Below are 24,480 nucleotides of genomic sequence, written 5' to 3' on the forward strand. Positions count from 1 at the left end.
AAAGATATTTTAAAACTTAAAATAGGATCTAATTCAATAATATAATTGAAACCACGTCAATAAATTATTGAAAATTTTAAATGATTTTTAAGTTTGCATAACATTTATAACATTATTCAATGTTTATTGCCAAGAGGCAATTGGATTGCTCGATGATTGACATTTGAAGGAAGGGGATTTTTAGTCCAATGTTTGAAAGAAAGAAAATATAACTGTATCTTAAATTTTTATATTAGTTGTATGTTTGTTCAATAACACAAGTTTATCATTAATCGAACACAATCACGTGATATTTTAGATGCATGGGTTAATTTTTGCATTGTGCAGTTGAAAAAAACTCAGAACAAGAAAATAAAAAGAATTCAAATACAATATCGACAAGATCTAATTAAGAGGATTTATTCACCAAAAAATATTAAAAATAAATTTTGAAAATGAAACCAAATATGGTGATTCAAAAAAAATAATTTTGTAAGAAAATAAAAATATTCATCATTTTCATATTGGAAAAATATTTTTTTTGGCCGTTATTTTTGTCAAATTGATTTTTTTTTTTAGAAGGCCATTATTATCACCTACTTAATTTCTTTGGACTTTCCAAGTCTCAATTTTTTTTATTATAATTATACTTGAAATAAAATTACATTAGAGGACAATCTTTAATGAAATACCCATCCACCAAATAAAGACAACTCTACAATATTGCACATCCACCTCTGCCACCTAAACTCAATATATTCCTCTTCATCACGTTCCTCTTCATCGCCATATTTAAACCCGACATTCCTTTTCATTACCATTCTAAACCCAGCATATTCCTCTTCATCACTATCCTAAACCCTAAACATATTCATTTTCATCACAATTCTAAACCCTGAACTATAAATTAATGGCTGAATTGGAATAGATGTCTATTATTTTGTTTGTTATATTGAATTGGAATGGAAAAGAGTGAATTGAGGGTTAAATTACATAATACTTAACAAATGTTGTTCGGCAACACAATGCTAAAAAAATTATTTATGTTTGGCAACATAGTGCTAAGCAAATGTTGTTTGGCAACGCACTACTAACAAAATTGTTTATGTTTGGCAATACATTGCTAAGCAGATAATTTCTACTCGGCAACACGGTGTTGACAAAGTTGTTTATGTTCGGTAACACAATGTTGAACCAACCCTTGGGCGGTCGACCAATGGTGTGATTTTGGCTTAGTTTTACAACAATGATGCAATGATGCAATGGTTTTGATAAACTGGATATTGTCATTCATTGATTTAGAATAAATCCAGGAAAGGGACCGTCATTATCGTCGTTCTTCAACAGGAGAGGGACCATCATCGTCATTCTTCAACAAGCGAGGGAAGGAGAGAGACTGTCTTCAACCATGATGGAGAGGGTGTGTAAAATTAGGTAGGTGTGCATTTGGATGTAATGATATTATGAATAGTGGTAAATTTGATACTAAGTGGAGTGTTAAAAAAAATATCATTGAAATTTAAGATTTATGATAGGTGTTCAAAGAAATGGGAGTCGAAAGATTTAAAGTAGATGCTAATAGAAATCCTCTCTTTTTAACAAAGTTAAAAAAAATAAATAAATAATAATAACAATAATAGTAATATTTTGAAAACAAAATTAATCCACATAAATTTGAAAAAAAAAAACTAAATGCATAGAATATTTTTACATAATGGAACATAGGTGTGAAATAAAATATGGTCTCACATTTTTGTCTAACATTTATATCCTAACCTGTAAAAATATATATATATTTTTTTTGGTATTCTTAGCAAAACTGTAATTTTCCAAATTTCATGGGATGGACATTGACTGTTTAACTTCTTTCAAATTAACCACAATTTCAGACCCCCACCACTTCTCTCTCTCTCTCTCCCTCTCCACTTTCTCTCCCCTTTCTGTCACAGTTATAAGAAAGATTAAATGGAGAGGGGGAGAGAGGAGAGGAGAGAGGACATGGCTTCTTCAGTCTCAGCTCCTACAAAGCTTCCATTTCTCTCTCTTCTTCTAACTCTATTTATTTTTCTTGGGTCCTTTATTACTACTACTACATGCATTAAAGCAGCACATGAATCGGATAAAGTACTAAATCTACCAGGTCAGCCTTCAAGTCCACCACTCTCTCACTTCTCTGGCTACATCACAGTTAACCAAGATCATGGGAGGGCACTTTTCTATTGGTTCTTTGAAGCTCAATCTCATCCGTCCATTAAGCCCCTCTTGCTCTGGTTCAATGGAGGTACAACTTCACTACATTTCTTTTTCCAATAAATATTAGTGTACAGTTGAGTTGGTAGAATCTGGTTAGTACTGTACACATTATCACCTCCACTACTGAATTCTATTTTATTTACACACTATCAAAATATTTAAACAAAACACAATTTTTGATCGTTTAAACCAAAGGAGTCTATAATTTAAATGAGATTAATACATTTTTGGATATAGAGTTCACATTTTTGGAGGAATCGAATTCTGCTTTTGTTCACATACTCCTGAAGTGTGACTAAATTCATTTTCCTATGCCTCCAAGGTGAATTACTTTTGACTAGTAGTAAGAGATTTATGATAATTTAATGATGTAAATAGTAGCATATATATTGTTGTATACACAAGCAGCTGTATTGATTTTTGTCTTTTTTTAATAGAGTGAAACTAGTGAAAGTCATTGACCTAACCAATTTTATAGAACTATGTAAATTTGTGTACCGTGCTTTTTTATTTATTTGTTTGTAATTGATTCCTCTGGTTAATGAGTGTGATATACTCCACAAACACATACATTAATGTACCAAGTAGTTACTATGACTTTTATGTTGACTCTAACAATGGTTTTATTTATTTATTTTTAATGTTTTTGGGCTGTTGAAGGACCTGGTTGTTCATCAATTGGGTATGGTGCTGCTGTGGAGTTGGGTCCTCTCAGAGTCGATGCAAGTGGTTCTGGTCTTGAATTCAATAAACATTCTTGGAATAAAGGTCTTTTTCTTCATTTCATAGTCTCTTTCTTTGATCTTTTTTTGCCAGTGTTTTTATACATCATAACAACTCTTGGCTACTCAATTTGATTGTATGAAGATGCTACAATTGAAAATTTATTAGCAAGCCAAAATGTGAATATGTTATGGAGCTCAAAAAATAGTTTGGAAAGTTATCAGAAAATGAAGCATGTTATGTAGATTCAAACTTATTGTGATATGGATCACATTTAGAATGAATTTGATCTATACATTTCATTTTTAGATAATTTTTTTGGACTCTGTATCATTATTAATTGTTTTCTAAATATGGTCAATTCTACATATTTATGTAACATTTGACACAGGCACCATACTTTTTGGGAAAAGTTGGGGTGTCCAAAAGATATTTTGAAAAGTTATCAGAAAATGAAATATGCTATGTAAATTTAACTTTAGTGTGATGTGGGTCATACTTAGAATGAATTTGGTTCACATATTTCATTTTCAGATAACTTCTTTGGGTTCCACACTATGATATTTGTTGTGTGAATATATAATCAGGTGAAATCATAATATTTAAGATGAAAGTAATTACTATTAAGTAATGAAATTAAATTTGAAGTGTATAATATATCGTGCAGAAGCCAATATGCTGTTTGTGGAGTCACCAGTGGGAGTTGGGTTCTCTTACACCAACACATCTGCTGATTTTACCAAATTGGATGATGTGTTTGTTGGTAATTTCACCATTCATTAGAATATAATTAAATGCAATCCAATTTTTTCTTATGTACCTTCATTCAATAATTAAATTCTATGTTTATCATCTGTTCTACCAACTTTTTTAGCTGAGGATGTCTACAATTTCCTGGTGAATTGGATGAAAAGATTTCCACACTTCAAAAACCATGATGTCTTCATATCAGGAGAGAGTTATGCAGGTGATATAGCCTAACCCTTACAAGAATCTCCAGATACAATCGTGTGGCTAGAAGTGCATTACGAATAAGAGGGATTTCATCTGACCCTAAAATCTGCCCATATATCCTTAATACACACTCAGTCAAGAATTTCAAAACACGATTGTGTGACTATATCTAAAAGTGTATTCTGACCCTAAAACCCATTGAGTCTGGATCCTCTGCCGTTCTATCATACAGTACTTCCTGCCATGGTGCCAAATGACGTCGTTTTGATATTATTTTTTCTTTTATCTCTCTCAGCGGTAAAACTCTTAACCTACTCGACTAGTATAAGAGCAAGAACAGAGGATGAGGGTGACGGCAGCGAGGCGAGACGACAGAAACGATGAGGTGAGGCGACGGAGACAGCATGGCAGTGCTGGTGGCAGCAGCGAGGTGGCGGATCTGCTCTTTTTTCCTCCTTCTTCTCTCTAAAAAAATATAAAAATTACAAATACATTCCTGAACTTTGATTAAAATACGAATCACCTGCTAAAGTTTTAAAAATTACATCTCATCCCTAAGATTTCTAATTTTATAACAAATCACCTATTTTATTAATAAATCATCAAGTCAATTAATAATTTTTAATGATCTTATAAATACATTTTAATTAATAATTTTGATAATTTTATTATTTAATAGGAGAGTAATTAAGAATTTTATTTTTTTAGTTAATTCTGTTAAATAAAAAATTTTAACAATGGAATATTTGTAATTTTTTAAACTATAAAGGGCAATCTGTACTTTAAACAAATCTCAAGATGTATTTATAATTTATCAAAAAAACAACTATCAAACCCACCCCCAGCTCTTTACTCAAACCCAAATCAACTTTCTCTCCCTCTCAACACCACACAAACAACCCCATATCTCGGTTGATTCTCTCTACAAAAGCAAGATTTCTAGATTTTGTCCAGATTCTCTCATTGACTATGATTTTGGGTCTCTTCTAATCCTAAGGCTTCAATTGAAATAGCTATGAATATATCCAGTTTTGTGATTCACTCGTCAGAATACTGAAGAAAAATTACTCAAAAATTAAAAAAAAAATTCAGTTTTGTGATTATTCATTAGAATTCTGAAGAAAAATTAAATAAAAAATCAAACTTGAAGAGTTTTTGCTTTGTAAAATTTTCACTTTTAGACACATGAATTCGCTTACATATATACATGTATGTATGTGTAGAGAGGGAGAGAAAAATGAGAAGAGAGAAAGTTGTAGAGAGTGAGAAGACGGAGGGGGGACTGGATCGAAACCGGATCGGAGCCCCAACGTCGAAGGAGAGAGAGAGAGAGGAGGGGTAGTTTTCTGTGTGTGTGTGTTTTTTTTTGTAAGTTTTCCCCAACACGTTGTCATTTTGGGTCACTGCAGGAAGAACTACAGGCAATCATTCGGACTCAAATCCCATCCCCCTATACTTTCAATCACATAATGTAAAAATTTCGGGGGCATAAGGTCCTATACCTTGAAATTTTGGCTCTCTAAATCTCTCATGACTTTCTTTCTTCTCTCCCTATTTTTTTTGTTTTTTTTGGTTATTTGTAGGACATTATGTGCCTCAGCTGGCAGAGCTTGTGTATGACAGAAATAAGGATACAAGTAAATATCCCTATATTAATCTCAAAGGTTTCATAGTACGTGACCTCTCTTTCTTTGAATTTATTACTTGCATGTGTTGGAGAGTACATTTTACTTTTAACTATCACTTGCATCATAAAAATATCCCCAAAAAATGTAAGTGATTAAAGTAAATTACTAATACGGCAATCTGTATGATAGCCCAATGGATAAAAGGGTGAATTCATGACTTCCAACATTTTGGGTTCGACTTGTACTATTAGGCTATGTTTGTTTGGGTGGACATGAGCTTGGGATTGGACTAATAGTCCAATAAAATTATTAATCCAATGTTTGGTTAAACAATTGAAGGACGGACTAAATATTTTAAACTTGATTATTAGTTAAGATAGGATACATAATCCAACGGATTCGTAGTCCTAGGACTATTAGTCATGGGAATGTTAATCCAATCCGCCCAAACAAACATGCCCTTAGTGTCTTTTGCCTTTATGCCATACATTGATTTATGTGTAGTTGACATCATGAAATGCACCTCCTACCTCACATATGCACATGGTTTTAAATATCAACAGTTTGTGCAGTATCTTTTGATATGTATTGGATTTTTCCATTCTGATATTGATACATCCTGGTCTATTGGTGGGGACAAAAATTACATTTGTATCGATCAGTTCCTTGTACATATCGATTCCTAGTTGATTCACAGTTAATTCACAACCCATACGGTTACCAAGTCAAAGAATTGCCACTACTAATGAGTTAGCTATGAATTGCAGGTAGGGAATCCAGAAACAAATGATTACTATGATTATAAAGGACTGCTAGAGTATGCATGGAGCCACTCAGTAATATCAGATCAAGAATTTGAAAATGCTAAAAAAGTATGCAATTTCAAGGTCTTTGATTGGTCTGGTGAATGTAATGCAGCCATGAGTGTGGTATTTGAGAAGTACAATGAGATTGACATCTATAATATCTATGCCCCTATTTGTCTTCTCAACACTAGTGGTAGTGGCCGTGGCAGTGACGGTGATATATTTTCTTCTAAGGTGATTCTAATCATATTTATATATTTATATATATATATATATATTAAAATGATTGTCATAACATAATTTGAATGATAGGATAGGAATATTTCTGTATATCTAAATAAAAATTAAAACAAACGAATCATGTAATACTATATCATTCTGTATGCACATGCATTCCGTTTGTAAGAAATGTGTGTTACGTTTATAAAAATCAATCTATTGATCTTTTATTTATTGATAAAAAAAATTGATATATGAAGAGAAAAAAATACTGAAAATTTATAAAAAATTGAAATTTAAAATAAAAAAGTGAGGCAGGTGCAGGACAATTTGAAAATGAAAAAACTGTGACAAAGCATTACGAGTTGTAAGTTGTATATAATAGAATAGATAATCTGGTCTTTGAAGGTTTTATTTGGACGAACTTTATAGCAGACACAAAATTATGGATCGAGGAGGATGAGAATAGGTGGTGGAGGTGGGTATGATCCGTGTTACTCTACATATACACAACACTACTTCAACAGGGTTGATGTTCAAACATCTCTTCATGCAAATACTAGAGGAGGTGCAAATGGTTTTGTCAATTGGAATGTCTGCAAGTAAGTTAGCTTTCTTACTCTATACTTCAATCTATGTTTGTTAATTTTCTTTCTTTTCTTTCCATGTTTTGATTTTTGTTTCGACTAATTAGTGTGGATAATTAACTAAATTTTGCAGCAATTCTGTATTAGGCACATATAACTTTACTGTATTTTCTGTCCTACCCATCTACACTAAACTCATCAAAGGTGGCCTCAAAATTTGGATTTACAGGTACTTCTATATTACTCTCCTCCCCCCTTTGCATGCCCTCCCCAATCCATTAATGATATAATGTTGTTTTTGAAATTTAAATTGGTAAGAGAAACAACCAAAAAATATATATATATTCTTTTCCTTTTGTTTTATGTTTTCCTTCATAATAAAACTTACAATTCTAACGGAGTAGTGTTTCCTTATCTAGGACAAAACCATCGAAATTCCCCTAGCCTTGAAACCATCAACCATGGATAGTGTTAAATTATTTATTTGGGAATATCAAAACCTCTACTGACCTGCTGTTTTTAATGTTGTTAAACAAAATTACAAGAGATACTGAAATACTCGTCTTCCCACAACATATACATAGAAATTAATGATAACAGGTTCCAATTTGGATCTATGATCGAATGGTTAGTATCTAGTACTTCACATATTGAGTGAAATAGAGACTCGAACTCAGGACCTCTTAATCTCTTGTTGCACCTAAATTTAATTGATACAAATAATTTATAATTAATTACAGTATAATTTTTGAGGAGGATGGATCCAATTTGGTCTTACCTTAGTACTTTGTTTGGCTGGAGAATGTTTGGTTGGAGAATTTGAGGAGGAATTTGAAAAGGAAATGGAAAAGTTAGGTGAAATGTGAATAAATATACATATATTTCACCTAATTTCACATACATTTTTCCTTTCCCTTTCCAAATCCCTCTCTAAATCTCTCAACCAAACACTGCATAAAGAGATTCAAAGTCAGAAAAAATAAAAGGAATAAAATACTGTTTAGACTGGTTGGTTTTTGATGACTTGTTGGCAGTTGGCATCTTCAGCTTTTCTGATTCATTGCACATTGAACAACACGTTTGAGACTGACTCGTAAAAAATGTGTTTGAGATTGACTCGTTAGGTAAACAATTTAAATATAAACATATTTTAAAACTGGTTAAATTTTTAAGTAAAAGTTGAATAACCTATTACTCAATAAGCATATATCTACTATAAAGAACCAAGTTACGCGAGCTCAACTCAAGATTGACTTGTTATATATATAAACCAAATTTAAACATAATTTGAAACTCACTAAATTTTGGAGCGAAACTTGAACAACTTGCAATTGCAGCCTTATATGTCTATCTTTTTATATTGAATATTGTTTTAAAAAATTAAACTCTCAATTATCGTTGAATATCATATTACCACTGTCAATTTTAAAATCGTACACATTGTAATATGATTTAAATTTGTTTTTCGGGTGTGGTGGGTGTGGTTTGGGCTGCCGTGAGCAGTGGAGACACAGATGGGAGAGTGCCAGTGATAGGGTCAAGATACTGCATTGAAGCTCTTGGATTGCCTCTCAAATCCCCATGGCGTTCTTGGTACCACAACCATCAGGTTTGACTTTTTTTATTTTTGTTTTACTTGATAAGATATTAATAGATTAGTATGGTTAGATAATCAATGCTTATCCAAAATCTCCATCAAAAAACTTATAAGTATAACTAATGTTGAATTAATCAATTTACTTTAATAATTAATAGATAAGAGATATTTTTAGTTTCTATTTCACACAACTTCAAAAGTAGGCTCAAGCTATCAAAAGAGAAAAACAAAAGCAATGCCCTTGACTACTTTGCCTTGCTTCACCATAGTTCTGAGCTGAAAGTCTTGGGTAACACCAATCAAATTTATTTTATTTTTTTGCATTTTTAGGTTCTCTTAAATAGAATTTTTCAGTTTTTTTCATTTTTGATAAATACAACTAGTTTTTGGCTTTTCCACTTTTTGGTTTCTGTTAGCACCACTTGCTTGGTAATACAACTCTTGGCCTTGCAAATGCAAATTGAATACTAGGCTTCACATGGTAGATTGTAGTTGCTTTATTGGTTGACTTTTCTTCTGGAAGAAGCCCAAAAAAGACAAAAATGTATTAAGCGAAGTCCAACAAGTTTTATTTTTTTATTTGAGAGAGTAAATTAGTGTACAAAAAATTATATATCTCTAGTACTACTATTTTTTTGTCCTCAAAACAATTCGGCTTTTTTGGGCTTTTAAATCGTATCTAATCAGGACCACTATACTTCACTTATTTGAGAAAAAAAGAAACGGAAATTATACCGTTGATCTCTCTAATTTTTAACAAGATTTTAATTTTTATAATTTTAATTTTATTAATTTAAATCTCACATTTACAATTGTGTTTCGATATGGCGCATCTGCAATTTGCCATTGCAATTTTGGAACGAATATAAAATGCGAACTGCAATTTATGGAAACAAAAACATATTGAAACGCAATTAAATGTGTGTGGTTTAAATTAATAAAATCAAAAAATACAAAAATCAAAATGAAATTTTTTCAAAACTAAATGAACTAACAAAATAATTTATTCGAACTTGAGCTTAACTATAATGGCTGTATGCCTTGGTTTCTAACTAATAGATTGGAGTGCAAACTTATAAAGAAACATCGAATGACCATTAGTAATAGTTTAACTTAATAAAAAATTTAAGTAATTCGTGATTCAAAATAGAATTAATTGCAGAAAATTCCAAACACACAAAAACTAACAATAAATCATGTAACACGTACGAAAGTAATTTAGATTATTGTATCATAATTAATAAATCGACACAAAAGATGTTAACGTGAAAAAAATTACAATTTGAGCACTTCCAATGTGATTGAAAATCACGGGCTAAAAGTCACTAATCAATCAACTATGAAGATAATGAAAATACACAAGAGTACAAACAATTACCCAACATGCTCAGGAATTGTCTTCTATCTCTTGTGCCTCTTTCAACAACACCTTCGTCTCGGAATTGATTAGCACAATGTTGAATCCACAACACTCAAGTCGAGTCTACAACGATGAGCAGTTTCAAACTCCTTCAAAACCTCCAAGCTCAAATCTTCGGAATCCACCGACTAAACGCTCTAGAAAAGTAGAACCATAACAAACCCCTTGACATAAGAAATCCAATTCATGTGACACGATCAACTCACAAAATCATCAAGGGAAACAATAGGTAAGTACTCTAGAAGAAAACACAGAGTCTCAAGTTTCATATCTAGAAGTCGTAACCTTAAAATCTGCAACTTGCACAGCTTTAAACAAAATAGGATCATAAAGACCGCTCGAGTGCAGGAAAGTTTGTTCGAGCAATGTGTTGAAGATGCGGAGAAACCATAAGTGCCTTCGCTTGAGTGATAGAAAGTATACTTGAGTGCATAATGGAACCTCCTAGTATTTTTGCAGGACAAGTCTACACTACTAAGAGATGTTATTTTTCGCTCGAGCCATCACTTCACCGCTCGATCTATTCCAAAGACAACTAGAGTACAAACATTACAACAAAACCGTTTTTGTTCGCGGAATTAACAACCAAGGGATCCTAACACTTATTCATTAGGGAAAAACAAAATAAAACAAAAAACAAAATAAAACTAAACAAATCAGGAACTGATACCAAATTTATGTGATACAAAGTAAATTTTTTACACAGAAATCATTCACAAAATAAAAACAAGAGCAGAATCCATAAGTGGATCCCAAGTGTGGCCCCCACTCTTGTCTTTTATCCCGTGACTGATTTTTTATACCATAAGTGAAGCCCAAGTGTGGTCCCTACTTTCTTGTATTTTAATCCTCATAAATAATTCTTATGCATGTAGCACAGCTGATATGATATATGGTGGATGAAAATGCAGGTGGGAGGGAGGATAGTTGAGTATGAAGGCTTGACATATGTGACAGTGAGAGGAGCTGGTCACTTGGTACCTCTTAACAAGCCCAGCCAAGCACTCTCTCTCATTCACTCTTTCTTATCTGGCAAACATCTCCCAGCACAAAGATGATTATTGGTGGACTATTCCTAAATTAATGATTAATAATGGACCATTGTGAAATTCTAGTGACATGATGTACTTCCACTATATAATTTTTTGTTTCATTTTCTTTTTGTCATTTTACATCTCAATGATGCAATGGTAGGCAGGGACGGACCTATGCGTGGGTCAAAAGGGCCACGGCCCCCTTGCTAAAATTAAAAAAAAGCTTATTATATATTTTGAACTTAATATTAATAATAAATAATTATTTAGAAAAGATGGCTCGGCTGCTTTTTTTTTTATTATCAAGTAATTTCGGCCTCAGTTGCGCATTAGATGGCTCACTCCTTTTTCTAGGTCTCTTTTCTCTCTTTCTCTCAAAATAAAAAAAAATAAAAAAAACAAAACTGAAGATAGAATAAAGAATAAAATATAATTAAAAATTCACTTCTCGTCCTAATGAGAAAGAGACAGAAAGCACAAAAAGAAAGAGACAGATTTGCTGCAGTGCCGACATCATTTATTCTTTAAAAGAATAAATATTGAGAATTTTAATTTTAAAATTTTAAAGAGAGTTCTAGTTATGTGATAAAGAGTGAGACTCACATATATGCCTTTGTTTGGGAACTTGGTTTGGGGTTAAAATAGCCACAAAAAACAAAATAGGCTATTTTAGCCACAAAAAACAAAACATCAAATCCAACCCATAATCATTACAATCCTCTCTCACAAAAAAAGTCAAAAAAGCCAAAAAGTCAAAAAGCCCTTCCCAAACCAGGCTAAAATAGCCCAGGCTAAAATAGCTAAAAAGTCAAAAAGCCAAAAAGCCAACCCACTTCCCAAACGGAGGCTAATGTGATATATATATCTATGTTTTTTTTTTTTCTCTTGCTATATCACTAGAGCTTTCTCTAGAGCTCTAAAATTAGAGCTCTCTATCATTGTTGTTCTTTAAAATTGTAAGGTTTTTTTTGGAGTCAAATCAACGAGTAACAAAGAAAAAGAGCGTTGCTTTTGCTATTAGTTTTTCTTATTATTGCAAGTATGTGATTCATATTCTCTTTTATTCCTATTTTCAATTTGTAATATTTTTATTATCTTTTTTTCAATGTCGTGTTGATACAATTACAATTTTTTTAATTTTATATATTAAGAAAAAATTCATGAATTAGGACATGAGATTTCAATTGCTAGGTTTTTTTTTTAATCATATTTGGGCAAATTTAATTTTATTCAAATTAAGTGTTATAAATTCAAAATTAAAATGAATTTTATATGTTCAATCTAAATTTTCAATTTTAAGTTTATATGATATTTATTTTAACTGTAACAAAATGGAAAATAAATTTCTTAGAGACTCTTTGCTTGTGTACATGGAAAAGGAAATTGCCAAAAAATTTATCACAAAGTCAATCATTGAAGACTTTCAAGATATGAAAGAATGTCGAGGTCCCCTTTGATAGATAATTGAGTTGATTTGTATAAAGAATTGTTTATACATGACTTTGCTTTTATTCATGTATTAAATTCACTAAGTATATGATTGTTTTATTTTTTACTTACTAATTTAATATCAAATTTTAATTTATTTTTTGAATTAAAAAAATAGTAGTTTATATCAATTCAGATAAAAAAAATTTATTCATGTCTTGGTCCCCTGCAAATGAATTTCTGGTTCTGACCTTGATGGTAAAGTTTTAAATTTGACCCATTAGTAGATATATTAATTAATAAGTGCAATAATAACACGTGGTATTATTAGATAGGTCTGTTTTGATAAGTAGGTTAAAGTTTAATTTTTTTATTTGTTTTTAGACTTTTTCAAAAAAAAATGTAAAAAAAATAAATAAATGATATAATCTTAAAAAATAAAAAATAAAAAGTCAAAAAAATAATTTTTAATTGTATTGCCAAAATAAGCCATAGTTTCACTCAATCAATTTTAGTCTCCAACCAAATGGGTAAATGGAGATTACGTGTACGGTTTAGTGAAAAACAAGTGGATCCCACCTCACGATATTTAAGAGTTTTTTAAGAGTTAGTTAAATAATAATAATAATAACAATTTATTGACAAAAAATATGCTTATAAAAAGTTAATCCTAATAAAATTAATTTTTAACCTTTTAGAGTGCATAATTTCTTAGCCCATTTCTTTTAACTTTTTTCAAATTTAAAATAAAAATTTATTGTTGTGAATCATTTCTAGCTATTAATCATAAAATAGATACATCTATTCCATTCATGAAATAGATCAGTTTGGCGAAAAATTATTGGGTACCAATTGGGTAGCAGTTTGGCCATTTGCCTTTTACCTTTTCAACTTACACCTTTCTTTTTGAACTCCTTCCTTCAAATTATTATTATTATTTTAGCCTATCATAAAATTTCATCTTTACTTCCATCAGCAACGTGCACACAGAGGATCAAACGCAAATTATTTTATCGGATGACCGGTCGGACGATTGGAAGACACCATAACAGTCGCAGTCGACAAACTTTGACTAAAATGACAACTGCGGTCGACACTATGACAACTACAATCGACAAGCTCTAACCAATTGCCTGCCAGATACACAGTTTATGTGTTCAATCCTCTGTGCGCGTAGACTTTTTGTTACTTTCATCCCTAACCTCTTGAACCTTTTTAACCCAAATCCCAACCCATGAACTCCAACCAATAGCTACTCTCCTCCATCCCTAGCTCTACCAACTCTCCTTTTCTCAACCCATCCTTTCATTCCCTTGCCCCCCACTCTCTCTCTCTCTCTTTGTATGGCGAGGCTGCCAAGTATAAAAAGGTCGCAAGGGTCACAGGATAGGGATCACAACAAATGGGGTTTGTGGAGGGTGGCGATAGTGACGGTGGAGACTGTAGAGGGCGAGGGAAAACAGGGATGGAGGAGGGAAGGCACTAGTAGATGAAGGGTGGAATGGGAGTTGCAGTGAGAGGGGTTGCTGAATGAGGCACAGTGACAACCAGAGGTAAAGATGAGAGCTGAGGTTAGTGTGTAAGGAATGATAGTAGAATTATTGGGATTAAGATGGGGTCCAAAGAAAAAAAATTCAAAATTTAGGAGTTGTTTGGCATTGGTTAATATAGTCAATTTTTTTGTGTTGAGACTTTTTTTAGCGTGGCTTTTTTAGTCTTGTTTGGTTTTTGTTTTGGGACTTTTTTTATTTTTGTGAGAAAAAAAGTGTAATGATTATGAATAAAAAATAATATTTTGTCTTATTAACTTATGTAGTCTTTTTTTTTTTTTTTTTAACTCCGATGAGAAAAACGAAGCAAGGGCTTAGTCTAAAGAAGGTAGAGGTCTAGAGAAATCTGATGGGAGCAAATAACAACATTTTTCTAGCACCAAATTTAAAAAAAATTCCCTTTTTATTTTGAAAAAGATGACTGTTATATATCACCAATAAATCATGTTATTTTTAACTATATTGAGTTCTACATATATATATATATATATAATTTTTATCACATAAATACACATAAAAAGTTGATATAGTATTACATATAGATGTCGTTTTAAGGTGAAATGCTTACTAATGGCAATAATTAGAGCACATATATTCTCTGTGTCTTATTTTTATAACATATAGTAGGTCCAATACAACTACCAAAAAAAATTGTATTGGTTTATGCTAATGTAAATCATTGAAATTCTTGGTGGCTGAGTGATTAATTACAAATTTACAATGAATTTTGATTGTTTTTCTCAGCCAAAGAAGCTTAGGTTGAGTGTCTTACCCATCATCTGGAAACTGTTTCCTTCAGGGCATCCATTTCCACAGCTGCTTTGATATATCACCGGATAAATTTCAACAAAAAACAAAAAATTTCTTTTTAAAGTAACATATACCATATCTAGAAAATAGTAGTGAGACCCATTACTATTTCTAAATTTAGTAAGCCTTATATACACAAGCAAGAAATTATTTGGTGTTTTCGAAATACTACTTGATCATGTGCCCTCCCAATTATAAAGAGTCTCTATTTTTCAAAGAAAAGTAGAAACAAAGCAAATACTTGAACGCATGTAACCGGGCACACCACCAGGTTAATCTTCCTAAATTACTTGATAATTTCTAATTTTTTTCTGTACAAATTTAGAGAAATAATATACAAACAAATTTCTTATATAGAATGATGTACCCTCTTGTAATTTTTTAAACACAATTTGTATCCAGAATAACGTGATTGCACCGGGACTTATAAGTCATCGCCACATCCACGTCATTCTGATAACAAATTTTTTTTATGATAAATAATATTTTCTTTTTCTTTTTATAATTTCATAAACGCTATTGTCACATCATTCTAAATAAATTTTTCTTTCATTTTAAATAAATTAAAATACCCACAATTTTGATGCACAACCATCATTCTAAGAAAAAAAAAATAGAAAAAATTGTACAAAAAATCTGGTTGTAAATTATTTTCCATTAAAAAAAAAAAAAAAAGAGGGATGAAATTCATCCACATGATATATTTTAAGCAGCAGAAACAGAGAGAGCAAAAGACCTGGAGAGGCCACTGGGAGTCTTGACGGTGATAGTCCCCGTAGAGCCATCCACAAGAATTTCACTCAAAGTGATCCAAACGAAAAGCTCTTTGGTCTTCACACCAGTTAGCTTCTTGATCTTCTTGGGTTCAACATAGGCTGTGATTTCCGAGTCATATACAAGCACCTTCCCTTCAACTTCCTCTATCCTGTATTCTCTCCGATTTCTTTGTTTCAGCCACACGAACCCTGTCTCGATCACGTACCCGAATTCCTTTATGTCTTCGTCGAATGGTATTAGCCAATTCGGCAAACCCATCTCTGTTAGCAACATCGTCGATTTTTCTCTGCATGTTTCGTCTCCGTAGTACACTTCGGCTCTCGCTGTTTTCTTCTCTTTTGTGGCTCTACCCATTTCTCTCTGTTTCTCTCTCTAAAATGTTTGATTGAAGGATGGCTTGTTAAAAAGGGGAATAAGGTATTGAGGAGAATATGCTTTGGATTTGCGGTGAGGAGGAGCTCATTTTGGGCCGTTGAGATACTTTGCACCACGAACATATAAAGAAAAATTAAGGGTCATTTTAGTAAGATTATTAAGAAAAATTAATGCTAATAATAATAATAATACCTATTTAGTAAGATTATTATTAACATATTTAATTATTTTATGTAGGATTCATATTTTATTAATTTTAAATTTATACTACACATCTTATTTTTGACATAAAATCTCATGATAAATAGTATTTTCTTAATCATTTATCTTCTTTATCACATGATTAATTATGGATGTTTTAATTTTTTTAAGGTACATGTGCTCGGATTGTGTTTCTACTTATATTTTATCAACTTATTTTTTTATATGGAGGTTATCTAGGGTAATTTATATAAACTGTCTATAACTATTTTTTTTTTAGTAGATTAGACTATTTAGTATAATTTTTATTTATAAATTTAAAATTTAAAAAAAAAAAAAAAAAAAAAACCTTTGAACTTATGTTTTTTAATTTATAAAAAAATACACCAAATATATGTCGGTGAATGACCGCTTTGGAGAAGGAATTACTCGAATAATCTCGATGAACCGACCATTTGAAGAAAAAAAAAATCTCGATGGACCAAGGCACAGCTAGAACCCAATCACAGATGCTTCTCAACAAAATTGATAGTAATGGCAAGTTGGGCTGGCTGTCCTTAAAAAGTTATGTTTGATTGGAGGATAAAATTTGAAAGGGATAACTTATCTCGGGATAGAATAAGTTATTTTGAGAAGGATAATTTCAACATTTTGTGATTAAATTCTTATCTTCAGATATGTTGTTCCTTTCTTTTTGTGACAAAATTATCTTACACTTGTGAAATGAAATGGTCTTATATTTAGTTTATCTCAAAATAAAGTAGTCTTATATCCCCTCTTATTTGCAAATCAAACTTTACCTAAAGTACACAAGATATATACACTAATATATGGAGTCTATTTAGTAAAATATTTTAAAAGTTAAAAATATTAATTCATCAACTTTTTAAAAATTACTTGTAGGAGGTAATTTTACAAAACTACACGACTTGACCAAGCTAGGAGGACGAAAGTCAAGCATGACTCATAGTCAAGTGTTTGGTCAAGCATATAGTTAGAATAGACAGAACCAAGTATAGGTGAATCAAGTTCATGATACAAGTCTATAATTAATAAGATAATACATATCACTTCTAAAAAAAATCATTGTACATGGGACTTGATCCTACCTAGGGCAAAGGTAAAATGGTTAAGTGGTACATAATACTCTCATTAGTAAATTCAAAAGGTATAAAATGATCTCTTAATTCTCAAATCTAGATATGCTATCATTAGAGGTTCTACTAATGCACTTTAGTTAGAATATAATCTACTATACTAGATTAAACATAAGTTTGTTCTCGACTACTAAACACCTCAGTCAATAAAGACTCACTATTTGTGATTGTAAGTCATCAAAGAGTCATATGATAACTCATTAACGTTAACAGAACTCATATTCACTCGTCCATTCTAATGTTATAGTTTTTTCTGCACACACTAACTCTTCATAAACTATAAACAAAAGTATACCAAACATTTTATTAAAAATTCTTAATTTTTAATATATATATATATATAAACAATAAACTACACTAAAGCATGCTCACATTAGCATAAAAAGTTAAGACTACAAATAAACAGTGGTGAAGTCAATTCTGATATTCATATTACGTGTGAAAGTAGAGTTGTGATTAGATTTCTTATCGTGAAGGGAAAGCATCACCACCACTACAATTGGCACCAATAATTGTCCGGAACGTGTGATCTTCGATTTTTGATTGGTATACATGTCATACTATAAGAGATTGTAAAATGACGCTTCAGGTATCCGTGGTAGAATTTTAAAATTTTGATTTTATCTCTTGATTTACGCGTGATGTTTGCTTATAATTTTAAAAAATTGATTTTAAATTCACTTTTTAAAACACGTATATCCGGTCATCTTTATGGACATTTCAAAAACGTTTAGCAAGTTAATCAGAACAGTGTTTGTTTTTTTTTTTTTTTGACACGTACTATTTTTATATTTTAAATAACAAATATTTTGGGAATTTTTTAAAAAAAATTTATGAGTTTTGAATAGAATTTTGGGTTGTATGTTTAGTTATGAGTTGTAAATTTTTGAATCAAATATCATATGTTACATCACTCAATTCAAAACTCTTTTCAAAACTTATAATCAAGCAAATCTTTCACACTTCAATCATAATTCTAAACTCACAAATTCAAAATACAACTCTATTCTCAAATCATAATTTTAAAATTTTACCAAATGTAACCTTAATTTTTTCTTTTGAGTCAATTTTACGTATCGCCTTTAAATTTTTAATAATTAATTCTTAATACTGTAATTTCAGCAACATTGTCACACTTTCATCCATATGTCATTAATAAAATCGATGAAGCTTGCTATATCTGGCTTCATTAATACTTTTTCAATTCTATTAAATTTTTACTTTAATCTTTATATTTTTATCAAGATTTTACTTTGATTATTTTACTTTCCATTCTAATCAACATCATTAACGATAAATAGACACGATGATAATATTATGACTTGACCTAAATTGTAAGAGTTAATTATCATAGTTAAAAATAACGAGGTTAAAGTGAGATTTTAGTTAAAATATAAAAAAGGCAAACTTCACTTTACTCTCTAAGGTTTGGGCCGAGTGCGGTTTGCCCCCCCTAACATTTGGAAATCATCACATAACTCTCATGTGATTTGTAGACTAAAGTGTACTGTTAACTTTTCTGTCTAACATAACGGAATGAGAGAATCACTAGCCTAACCTATGTGGAGAGTAGGGTCATTTTGAAAACAAAAATGCCCCTTACACAAGTTCAAATTTATAAAAAATGTCATTCTTTTTTCTTTCTCTACTATATCTCTATCTACTCCATTTCTATATATCCATCAACACCTCTTATATTTGCTGGAAAACATCACAATAACCATTCAGCTCATATAAATATACCTATTGGTTATAAAATGACCTTGCATTTTTGAATGTGAGTTGTTACTTTTGTTTGCTATTCGTTTCTCTCTCTACCTTATAAAAGTAATTCTAATTTAATTATGATAATAATTATAGTATGGGTTAAAATGGGTGTTAAACCAATTGCAATTATAGATATATATACTCACATATATAACTTCTTCTTTTGTTTTTTTTATAGCAAAGATTAGTTAAACTGGTATGAAAAATATTAATAGAGACAGTCTAGAAAGTGAAGAAAGACAGTAGAGAGAGAACCAAGAAATGAATCTCTGTATATTTGCTTAACTATCACAACAAAATTCACTGAGTTGAATTATCAGCTACATCACTAACAGAACAAAGGCTTTAAATCAAAATAAAATAAATAAATATTACAATTAATAGGTGCAAGATCACTAGAACGCCGTGATTGGATGGTAGTTGTTGAGTGGGAATGGGCTGCGCTGGGTGGAGGTTGGCAACCATAGTAAATAAAAGCTCTACATAAAAAAAAAAATAATATAAAACAAAATTTTCAATCAGTGTGAATTTGTGTTCAAATTGTTGGGAAGTTGTGATTGGGTGGTGGTGGTGGTTGCTGAGTAAGAATGGGTTATGTGGACAAGAGGTTTACAAACATAGAAAAAAGAACTGAGTATATACATATATGTATGTATGTATAGGTTTAATTTTGAATAGGAAGAAGAAGAATGTATAATAGTCTATTCATATAATTAGTGTGCACTTCAGTCCACAAATCACATGGAGGTTATGTGGTGATTTTCATATGTCAGGGGTGTAAATCGCATCCGGTTCAAATCATAAGGGGTAAAGTGAAATTTGCCCATATGAAAAATATTGTAGAATTAATCTTTTAATTTTTCATTTTAAATGCTTTAATGGTGACTATACTCTTGGCCCACATAATGTGCATACACATTATCATTATCATTATTGAGAGGGAGATTCCATGATACGGCTTTGGGCCATGGTAGTGGCTGGGCAAAGATTGGACTGGGCATGTTTGAGCCGAGCTGGTTGTGTCATTCCAGGGGGAGTTTGCTCGGTTGGAATCTAGACCCGTTTGCGGAAATGATTCTCTGTTAGCTCGGTTTCTATTGTTCCCTCGTTTAGCTCGGTGAGTAAGGTCCTCAGCAAACCGGCCCAATCGAGCAGGATCGCGGTCATAACGAAGGACTACTGAGCTCGGTCATAATGGAGCTCAGCTAGGAGCACTGTTTGTCTCGTAAAGTAACACGGTCGTAGGAGGCTGAGTTAGCGCCACCGGGCTGCTCGTTCACGCCAACGCCATTTGGCGGTTTGATTAGGTGGTGTTTAGCTAAGTTTGTGCTAACACGTGGGAGAGCGTGATAGGAGAGCAGGTCCACACGTCAATGGGCGAATAGACGTGGAGGTGAGCGCAGAAAGTATATAAACTGACTGCACCCCCCATGCTGTGGATGGAACATCTTCTGGTGAGAAACTGAATGACCACATTGTCATCTCTCTCTCTCTAAAGGTGTGCTAACTTGACTGTCGGAGGAGTTTTCCGACAACACACCGCCGGGTAACTCACCGTCGTCGTGTTCGCAGGTTAGACAGAACGAAGCGCAGCTTGGACGCGAGGAGTATGGATGGTATCGGATATTATTTTTCCATACAATTGGTGCCGTCTGTGGGAAGATCGAAGCAGACACGACCTTGCTCTCCAAGCTCATTTGATCACCTTCCATGGTAAACAACAATGAAGTACCACTGTCTGCCATCGACAGTATCACCCCAGAATCAGTTCGGCAGAGAGACAGACTTCCCGCCGTTCCGAATATGGCGGGCCTGGAGACCTCACTAGGAAGACTTCCCAGAGATCCGCGAGATAAGCGAGCCAAGAGTACTGATCACTTGCGGAGTCCGGACGGACACCGGCGGCCAAGAGAGTCGCACGCTCACCACTTGGAGCACAAGTTGAAGGACCAAGACGCCGTCATCCGGAGAATGGCGGCGGAGATGGAAGCTCTCAAGCGGCAAGTCAAAGGGAAGGGTGTTGCTGGAATGGGTGACCACAATGAGTGCACCCAACCCCGCCGTTCAGGTAGCCAGAAGCAGCGACACATGCCATCTCTTTCCATCACCATAATCTATGGGGTTAGAGACTCTGACCAGCAAACAGAGAAGTCTTGTGCGCAAGATAGTAGTTATCATCCCTCGCGTCCGCCGACAACGTCGAGTTATTCCTACTCCGCTCATTCGGAGGACTTGAGGGATGTCTTGATAGAACGAGCGCGCTGATGGGAGACTCAAAGGGTGACAGCGCTTCAGCGGTTATCCTACGGAGGTCGCGCCAGTGAAGAGGTTGTGATGCCGCCACCCCGTTCAATCGTGCATATCCCTTTGGACAAAGATTTGGCAAGGCTGAGCGCCACCCCTTTCTCCCTTGAAATAGAGACCACACCGCTCCTAGCGGGCACTAACCCAAGTTTATGCTTTATGACGGAAAGACCGATCCGTACATGCACGTAAGCCACTTCCAGCAGGTTATGGCTAGATACAGGCGTAATGATGCTCTCAAGTGCCTTATTTTCCCATCGAGTTTGGGCGAGTTGGGTTTGAAGTGGTTTGAGAGGCTTCCGGAGGAAAGTATCGAAAGGTGGCAGCAGTTGGCGAAAGCGTTCGTGACTCAATTCAAAACCAACACTAAAACTCCAAAGGAAGTAGACCACCTTCTGAGCGTCAAGATGGAGTCAGGCGACTCCCTCAAAGCTTGCAACGCCAGATATTGGGAGACCTTCAACGAGATCCTTGATTGCCCGACCAACCTGGCAATCAATCAATATAAGCACGGTCTTTCGGTCGGACATAGACTAAAGGACTCGCTCACGATGAACCAACCGACTTCCATGGAGCTACTGATGCAGCGCATCAACAAACATATCCGAGTAGAGAACGATGCGACTACGTCCACTGCGAAGACAAATCCGGTGGCAACAGACAAAAGGATGGCTGGAAAAGTCCACGCGATCAGACATGAGACAAACCGTCCAAATGACCGCGCAAGGGGATCAGACCGTAGAAATCGGGGTAAAGGTCGCCGCAACGACCAAGTAGATTATCCCCGCGATGACGTATCAGATGCAAACAGAAAGTTGAACGCTCGGACGGGCGTCACCACGGTTTTTAAGATCCCAATCTACCATATACTTAGAAAAATCTGTGAAGAGGTTTACGTCCGGTTTCCCGCTAAGCTTGGCAATGCGCAAAAGGGATTCAATCCGCAGTACCACTGCACATAAGAAGCGAGGGCACCGAACGGAGGATTGCTTGCCCCTGAAGCAACACTTGAAAGAGTTAGTTGCCGCCGGACACTTGGACCGTTATATCGACGGGGGAGTCAGGGCCGCACATCATGCACCGGCTGAGCCAAGTGATTTGGACGACCTGGAAGCACCCCCTAGGGAGTGGTCAATGTGATCCACGGAGTAGTGGAGCTCGCGCGAGTTTACGAGCTCTAAGGAATGATCAAAAAAACGGAACATATGAGGAAAGTTTTGTCATTCCAGCCCACAGTCAAAAAGGGCAAGACCGAGGAAATAATGTGCTTAGCTTCTCAAGCAGGGATCTTGAGCGCATTCAGACGCCGCACAATGACGCTCTGGTGGTCACCCTTCGCGTCAAGAACTTTGATGTTAAACGCATTTTGATCGACCAAGGCAGCTCGGTCGAGATCATGTACTAAGACGCCTTCAAGCAGCTCAAGCTTAGAGATACAGACTTGGCTCTGGAAACCTTGCTACTAGTTGAATTTAATTCGCAACCAGAGTGGCCAATAGGAAAGATAATCCTACTGGTCAAAGCCGGATCCGTGGTCAAGCAGGTGGAGTTTTGGGTGTTGAAGGTACTGTCCACATACAATTTGATCCTGGGTAGGGGATGGCTTCACGCCATGCAGGCGGTGGCATCGACCTACCACCAGGTTATGAGGTTCCCCTCGGCTACGGGGGAAGTGGAGGAGATTTGGGGCGATCAGGTCATGGCGAAGCAGTGTTTCGTGACAATGAATGAAAGCCGAGCAGCCAAAGGCTTCGTGCAAATGATCGTAGGGCCAGAAGACCAAAGTGTCCTGGATGATGTGGGCACTAGGGCCGAGGAAAAGGCTATTGAAGATTTAGTGAAGGTACGTATCGGCACAGAAAACCCTAACAAGTTCTTTTTGCTGGGATCTATCCTGACCGCTCAAGAAATGACCGATATTGTGGAGTTTTTGGTGGCGAATATCGAAGTATTTGCATAGACGCCATATGACATGCCTAGCATTGATTCAAGCTTTATTTGCTACCAACTCAATGTCTTCCCGGATGCGCGTCCTATTATTCAAAGAGCGTGGAGATCATCCCTTTATCACGCTGAGAAAGTCAAAAACCTGCTAGAAGCAAGGGCAATCCAGGAAGTGCACTACCCTCGGTGGGTTTCTAACACGGTCGTAGTACCCAAGAAGAATGAGAAGTGGCGAGTTTGCGTTGATTACAAGATGGTCAACCAAGCTTGCCCTAAAGACAGCTTTCCTCTGCCCAGAATAGACCAGCTAGTGGATCTTACAGCCGGACATAACCGGCTTAGTTTCTTAGATGCCTATTGCGGTTATCACCAGATCGCCATGCATGCACCTGACCGCGAGATAACCTCTTTCACGACCTCAAGGGGATTGTTCTGCTATAGAGTCATGCCTTTTGGTTTGAAGAACACCGGGGCGACTTTCCAGAGGATGGTGACCAAGATGTTCGCCCCTCTGCTAGGCCGCACGATGGAGGCTTACATCGACGACATGGTGGTCAAAAGCAAGCAGCAGGCCGACCACTTATCCGACCTAGCCGAGATGTTCACCATTCTTAAACAACACAAGCTTCGCCTGAATGCGTCAAAGTGCGCGTTCGACGTGGGCTCAAGGAAATTCCTGGGCTTCCTAGTCACAAACCGAGGCATCAAAGCGGACCCCTCACAAATCAAAGCCATACAAGAATTGAAGCAGCCTAACTCGGCAAAGGACGTGCAACATCTTGCCGGTATGGCAGTCGCGCTTAACCGATTCATAAGTTGGTCATCAGATCGTTGCCGTCCTTTCTTTCGGCCCTTGAAGTCCAAGTTTTCATGGGACAAGAAATGTGACAGGGCTTTGGCCGAGCTCAAGACGTATTTGTCTTCCGCTCCACTCTTGGTGACACCCAAGAACGGCGAAGAACTCTAC

The 24,480-nt window shown here is 34.6% G+C and overlaps 3 protein-coding genes across 7 annotated transcripts; 2 read left to right on the forward strand and 1 right to left on the reverse strand.

Moving 5' to 3' along the window:
• Positions 1-1,871: 1,871 nt before the first annotated feature.
• Positions 1,872-11,474, forward strand: LOC114300029 (serine carboxypeptidase-like 26). 2 transcript variants are annotated; one of them, XM_028244883.2, is made up of 10 exons: positions 1,872-2,260; positions 2,893-3,000; positions 3,623-3,718; positions 3,830-3,922; positions 5,493-5,581; positions 6,305-6,577; positions 6,998-7,164; positions 7,283-7,378; positions 8,653-8,758; positions 11,078-11,474. In XM_028244883.2, exons 1-10 carry the CDS (start codon positions 1,945-1,947, stop codon positions 11,222-11,224), a joined length of 1,491 nt encoding a protein of 496 aa, XP_028100684.2. In that variant the 5' UTR covers positions 1,872-1,944; the 3' UTR covers positions 11,225-11,474. The 2 variants fall into 2 exon arrangements, with proteins under 2 accessions (XP_028100684.2, XP_028100683.2); XM_028244882.2 differs by having other exon boundaries at positions 1,876-2,260; positions 6,995-7,164.
• On the reverse strand, positions 9,946-16,259 carry LOC114300030 (uncharacterized). 4 transcript variants are annotated; one of them, XM_028244885.2, is made up of 3 exons: positions 15,725-16,259; positions 14,951-14,994; positions 9,946-10,303 (listed from the first exon to the last, which is right to left on the reverse strand). In XM_028244885.2, exons 1-3 carry the CDS (start codon positions 16,117-16,119, stop codon positions 10,248-10,250), a joined length of 495 nt encoding a protein of 164 aa, XP_028100686.1. In that variant the 5' UTR covers positions 16,120-16,259; the 3' UTR covers positions 9,946-10,247. The 4 variants fall into 4 exon arrangements, with proteins under 4 accessions (XP_028100686.1, XP_028100685.1, XP_028100688.1 ...); XM_028244884.2 differs by having other exon boundaries at positions 9,946-10,330; XM_028244887.2 differs by lacking the exon at positions 14,951-14,994.
• A 5,519-nt stretch (positions 16,260-21,778) lies between these two features.
• LOC114322627 (uncharacterized) lies at positions 21,779-22,531 on the forward strand. Its single transcript, XM_028269977.2, has one exon. The coding sequence runs from the start codon at positions 21,779-21,781 to the stop codon at positions 22,529-22,531; it is 753 nt and encodes a 250-aa protein (XP_028125778.2).
• The last annotated feature ends 1,949 nt before the right edge of the window (positions 22,532-24,480 follow it).

This window comes from Camellia sinensis, chromosome 7 (assembly GCF_055761805.1).
Source record: "Camellia sinensis isolate YWXY chromosome 7, ASM5576180v1, whole genome shotgun sequence".
In the NCBI taxonomy this organism is placed as follows: Eukaryota; Viridiplantae; Streptophyta; class Magnoliopsida; order Ericales; family Theaceae; genus Camellia; species Camellia sinensis.